The sequence below is a fragment of the Ctenocephalides felis genome, unplaced genomic scaffold, assembly GCF_003426905.1.
Source record: "Ctenocephalides felis isolate EL2017-DRISC unplaced genomic scaffold, ASM342690v1 CF-g0.4_SCAFFOLD_01170, whole genome shotgun sequence".
Classification (NCBI taxonomy): Eukaryota; Metazoa; Arthropoda; class Insecta; order Siphonaptera; family Pulicidae; genus Ctenocephalides; species Ctenocephalides felis.
Window position 1 is genome coordinate 45,217,322 of NW_020537324.1, and position 6,000 is coordinate 45,223,321.

Genomic DNA, 6,000 nt, shown 5'->3' on the forward strand with positions numbered 1-6,000 from the left:
ATACATCCATTTTTTCTAAGGTATGCCAAAATGTTCAAAAGGTTTTGAAACGTAAAGATATATAAAAAATTTTATTTTCGATTTTTTTGCGATTACTATAACTTGCCCATACTCTTCTTTTATCTATGAACTTGCCCTACGGGAAGTTAAAAATACTAAAAAACAGATATTTCAATATTATCAAAAAATTCTATTAAATTAATTATAATAATTATATTATTATAATAATTATATTAAATAGGGCACCGTTCTTTATTACTATTAATACTATATAGGATTCAATTCTAATGATTTCTATGTCTGTTTCATTTCAATAACTTTTTTAACTTTAAATTAAATTGAATAAGAAAGATAAAAAGTGTGAACGAAGGTAGATTTATCATTCTGTTTAAAAATAATTCAGATAAATTTTTAGATTCAAAAGTTGCAATATATGGTATGAGTTGATATAAATTTATTTAGTGCAATTATAAAATATATTTTTTCATATCTTAAAATTGCATCAGCAGTGATCGAAAAAGGACAGATTGAGAAACAGTGGGTTCTGCAGTGAGCTGTGAGTTGACCACGTTGGCTACATTACGTGAAAACAGCTGTTCATTTTGAACAAACTTCAAAGCGTACCAAAAATTTGTTTTGGAATTGCAAAATTGTGCGCCAAAAAAATGAATTTGCCAGCTAATCTAAGCAATACAGAAAATTCAAATTCAACTTTTTCGAGAGAAAGTGATGGCAGTGCTAGGTACTTTTATTAGACTACAATTAAATGTTAATTAATAACTTATAATGAGTTTATCTATAGGTTATATAAATTAAAGAATATTTTACATTGATTACAGAAAACGCGTAAAATTAGAATCATATAGTGATCGCAAATGGAAAATTCAAGAAAGTGAAACAGAGGTACATATGATAAAATTAATTGAAAATGTATATTATGTATTCAGTTCTCAGACCACTGCATTCTTTACAGGTATTAGCTGAAATTGGATTAGGTGTACTTGAAGACAATTTGAATGATAGTAGTCAAAGTGATAGCAATTCTCGGTGTAAACAGCAAGTTATAACAAATTACTTTCCATCTCAAAATAGTAAAAGAAAAAACAGAGGGTCCTCACCCACTCAGAAACCTTTTGGTTTGATTGAAAATTCTGCAAGTCCAGCGGATAAAGAAAATGATCATGATTATTTAAATTGCACAAATCCACTTATGGTTGTGTCAAGCAATTTTAATTTGAATGAAGACATGCATACAAATAGAACAAAATATCAAAGTTCCTTAGAGAAAGTTAGGAGAAGTACCGTGTCTAAATGCAGTAAGAAAAATAATAAAATAAATAACCCAAAAAGTAATGAAAATATAAATATGCAAAAATCTGCAAGTGGTGTGGAGCGAAGTCCCCTAAGCAACTTATATAACAATAGACTTTCACAAACAAGGGAAATCCAAAATGTTCAAGATTTTTACATTTATAGGAAAAGAAATAACTCGCCTCAAATATTTGGTATGCTTTCAATTTATTTTTAACAATATTGTTTAACTTCATCAAATTACTAATATTAAATTTAAAGTCATTGATTTTGTAATCCAACCAATTTTTATGTCACTTTTGATAACATGGCAATATGTGTATTTTATTTTTATTTGTTATTGAATTTGTATCAGGCATCTTTCATCCATTTTTAAATTTGTAAGTATTAATTTTTGTTTTTCAGATATGATTAATCGATTATCTGATGAAATGGTATTAAGCATATTCAAATGGTTACCCAAGCAAACGTTATCACAATGTAGCCTTGTTTGCAAACGTTGGCATAGAATTTCACAAGATGAAAGTTTGTGGCTTCGCATAGATTTAGGTGGCAAAATTTTACCAAACAAATGTATTGAAAGAATTCTTTCTAGAGGTGCTATGATATTAAGAATGGCCCAAGCTGAAGTATGTTCATACTTTTATAAGTGTAGCAGTGTGCATAACAAATACTAATATTATTTTATTCTAGATTGGCAAATCATTATTTTGCGGTCCTAATGTGACTGTTGGAGCAGATTTTCAGAGCAAGCTACAATATTTAGATTTAAGTATGGCTGTTATTAGTATTGACTCACTGAATCAGCTTCTTGCTAGATGTAAGATTTTGAAGAAGCTCAGTCTTGAGCATGTTAGAGTTGATGATGAGACATGTAGGAACATTTCAGAAAATCACAATTTAGATGCTTTAAATCTTTGTATGTCGTCTGGCATTACATTGCAAGGAGTAAAGTATTTGATGGATGGTTGCAAGCAGTGAGTGAATTTTAAATATGATATGAAAATTATCCTTACAATTAGTCTAATAAGATTGATTGTTATAGATTGCAAGCTTTAAATATATCTTGGACTTGTATGAGTTATGAAGCTATTCAGTACTTGTGTGACCACCTACATCAAAATTTAACAAAATTAAATATTGCTGGCAATCGAAAAACTCTTACAGATAAAAGTAAGTAAATTACAAGTATTTTCATTATGAATTGTTTGAAATACTAAAATTATATATATATATATGTATATATATATATATATATATATGTATATATATATTAATAATTGGCCATACATTTTGGCTACAACAAAATCCATCTTATGACAATATCGCAATGCACTACACTATATAATATAAACATTAAAGTAAGTACAATAATAGTTAGTACAATTATACTAACATCATATCACAAAATAGTAAGTGTGCAATATTTTTGATTTTAAATCAATAAAATAAATTTGTTATTGATGTTAAGCCCGATTATTAAATGTTAAATGTAGATTTAAATACATTTGTGATATATATATAAATATATATATATATATATATATATATATATATATATACATATACATATATGTATAATCTATATACATGTATATGTATAATCTTGAATTTCATGTTGATATAACATATTAGTTTGGTTTAGTGTACAATAAAAATTGTGTGAATGCTTTTTTAAACATTTATTTTAAATCCATACATTTTGCCTAACACCTGAATTGAATTAAGTAAATAATTAGTAATAGTTCAAGAATAATAATAATAAATTAATCTAAAAACACTTACATTTTGATGTCCTTAATTAATGGAACACTATTACACCATGGTATTAAGATCATGAGCATAGTGCATCTCCAACAAAACACAAATAAACATGTATAATATTTATTAAGTTATTAAAACTGTGTATTGACTGTTCTGAGTTTGGGATAGAAATATCACGTTTTTCTCAAAAAAGAAAATATTAAAAATTAGTAAATTTATATATTTTCTTTATTGAAAAATTGCGACATTTCTATTTCAAATTCAGAATGGTCAACTGTGGTGCTATACTTTTTCATTAGTTCAAGATATAAAATTGTAAGTGTATTTAGATTAATTTATTATTATTATTACAGTATATTTCACTGAATAACGGTTAAAATGTTAGCCGAAATGTATGAATTTAAAATAAATTTTGAACAAAAGCATTCATACAAATAATATCCATAAATATATAAAATATATAATATATAAAAATCATAATCATATGTACAATATTTTAACAATTTTTTAGTGGTTGAGACTTTAGTTAGAAATTGCAGTTATTTAATAGATTTGGATTTATCTGATTGCACCATGCTCACAGAAGCAACAGTTCATACATTAGGAGAACTAATGACACTTGAACATCTTTCTCTGTCTAGATGTTATAATATTAAACCAACTGCATATATGTAAGTATTTATTTGTGTATAGTTGATTAAAAGTACTTATACTTTGTTAGTTTTACATATCTACATATCTTCACAAGGAAGTGTTAAATTTTTTTATGCAATCACAGTTCTATAATCTACTAATAAGGGATAACTGGTTAGTTCAAAATTAAAATAGCCTGCATGGTGAAAAAGGTAACAATACTCTAAAATATGATTCGGGCTCTGTTATTAAAACTACATAGATCAAAATATGGAATAATGTATCGGTACGCTGTACTCATATGTATCTCCTCAAAATGGTTAAGAGGCATGGTATTTTGTGTCAATTTTTATTGCAAAATCCTAGCAGGCATAAGTTAACTTCCCTCCCCTATTATATTTGCTTTTCACTTTTTATTACCAATTTGCATTTTGCGGTTTCCTATGAGGAACCATGTAAGTTTAGCATATCGCTCAGCTATCCCTTCTCAGGGAACATGGCAGTTTATATTCTCAATTACTTAGTTTGTTTTGAAGTTGTGAATAGAATAGATCAAGGATGAGTAAATGGACTTCAAGCGGGAAAGCCAAATATTTTTTTTCAACCCACCAAGCATTTCTAAAATAGGATTTTATTTTAAATATGCAGTGATTTATAAAATATACACTTTTATTTGATTTTAATTTTTTATTCTTTTATTAACTTCCCGTAGGGTAAGTTATTGTAATCGTCTAAAAATCGAATTCGAAAATTTTTACATTTCTTTGTGTTTTGAAGGTTTCTGAAAACTTTGGCATACCTGAGAAAAAATGGATGTGTTTGTGTGTGTGTATATATGTATGGATACAATTTTTCGTCCACGGTTTCGGGCGAATTTTTTCAAAAAAAAAAACACAAAAAATATAGTTTTCCGTAAATGATAAACGAATCTGTCACGACGCTAAGTAATTATATTGACACTTGAATCAACCCATTATGCCTGCCAATTCATATAAAACAAATTGCGTAACTTTATCCTTACTTGGTATTAATAGTTATGCACAATAATATCATATTTACAGAATGTTGCTTCGAGTGCTGATGAGCAAACGTTCTATTAGGTTCAGGGCGCAAAGTTTTAAATATGTTTTAAAATTGAGCTGTAAAATAGATTTGTTTTCAACCTTTATTCTAATCTCTTTGATATACATAATATTTTAACTTGTAATTTTAGAGAATCGTAATTAGTTATGCATTGCATTTTTTTATGCTATTTTTAATCGAACTGTTTTATAATTTTTTGTTTCAGTATTATACACAAATACACTTCATTAATGTATTTGGATATATTTGGGCTAATGAGCGAACAAGCAATAACTAAATTGTCAACTCAACTCCCACATATTGGAATCAATAAATTTTTACATAGCGCAATAGCCAGACCCACTGTTGGAACTCGAAGAACTTCTATATGGGGTCTACGTACTCGTGATTAGAATTACAATATTTTTTTATGTGAATAGTGAAAACAGACTTTTTCAAAAACTTGAAGATACAATATATTTATTATAATTTAAAAGAGAATAGTGCACATTGATTTATATGATATGCTTTAATATTGTTAATTATGGTAATGAATTGAGTAATATAAATTAAGTATGAGGTTTGAAATGGATTTTAAAGGTTTATTTTAGATGTCAATAATGTAAATTTTTATTTAATAGAAATATATGGAAATTATAATACTATGTTTTAAATCATTAAAAGCTATGGCTTTAAGGAAATTAATATTTATGGCAACTTTCAGACATAAAGTCTCAATAATATTATTGCAAAAATAAATTCGTAAATATTAGCTGCCATAAAATAATTTAGATTGCATTTAAACATGGGTAAACCTCAAGTGAAAAAGTGATCCATAAATGTCTGGTGTTCAAAGTATTTATACAACATTTTATATCCTTTAAAATATCGATTTCGAACAGGCATATGAGTCATCGTGACTCCAAAAAAAAATTTAAAAGTAATAACCGTTTTTTTGATAAGTTAATAACTAACATCAGTAAACAACCATAAGCCGTAGGCCCTAATACCCCAATAACGCGGGCAGGTATAGCCCAATAACCAATTGCAACAAACAACGGCACAACAAGCTGGACACTAGCATATTCTTGATAACAAAAGCTTTGAAAATTCTATCGATTTTCGGCCTGGCAGATTTTTAACGTGTGTTTACGGGATAACCACTGTGTCGTATCATGGTTCAAAAGTACCATACAAAGAATTCCTACCCATTTAGTTTGAAAATGGATG

At 27.4% G+C, this 6,000-nt stretch overlaps 1 protein-coding gene across 1 annotated transcript; it reads left to right on the top strand.

The window, feature by feature from the left end:
- Positions 1 to 614: 614 nt before the first annotated feature.
- On the top strand, positions 615 to 5,337 carry LOC113366398 (S-phase kinase-associated protein 2-like). Its single transcript, XM_026607997.1, has 8 exons — positions 615 to 742; positions 840 to 903; positions 974 to 1,505; positions 1,717 to 1,940; positions 2,005 to 2,288; positions 2,357 to 2,484; positions 3,587 to 3,746; positions 4,997 to 5,337. Exons 1-8 carry the CDS (start codon positions 666 to 668, stop codon positions 5,181 to 5,183), a joined length of 1,656 nt encoding a protein of 551 aa, XP_026463782.1. The 5' UTR covers positions 615 to 665; the 3' UTR covers positions 5,184 to 5,337.
- The last annotated feature ends 663 nt before the right edge of the window (positions 5,338 to 6,000 follow it).

What these genes read in the sequence shown, in the direction of transcription:
- LOC113366398 (XM_026607997.1), top strand. Translation starts at nt 666, where the DNA reads ATGAATTTGCCAGCTAATCTAAGCAATACAGAAAATTCAAATTCAACT. An exon ending in GAAAGTGATGGCAGTGCTAG is followed by an intron (nt 743 to 839) that starts GTACTTTTATTA and finishes CATTGATTACAG; the next exon opens with AAAACGCGTAAAATTAGAAT. An exon ending in ATTAAACCAACTGCATATAT is followed by an intron (nt 3,747 to 4,996) that starts GTAAGTATTTAT and finishes TTTTTGTTTCAG; the next exon opens with TATTATACACAAATACACTT.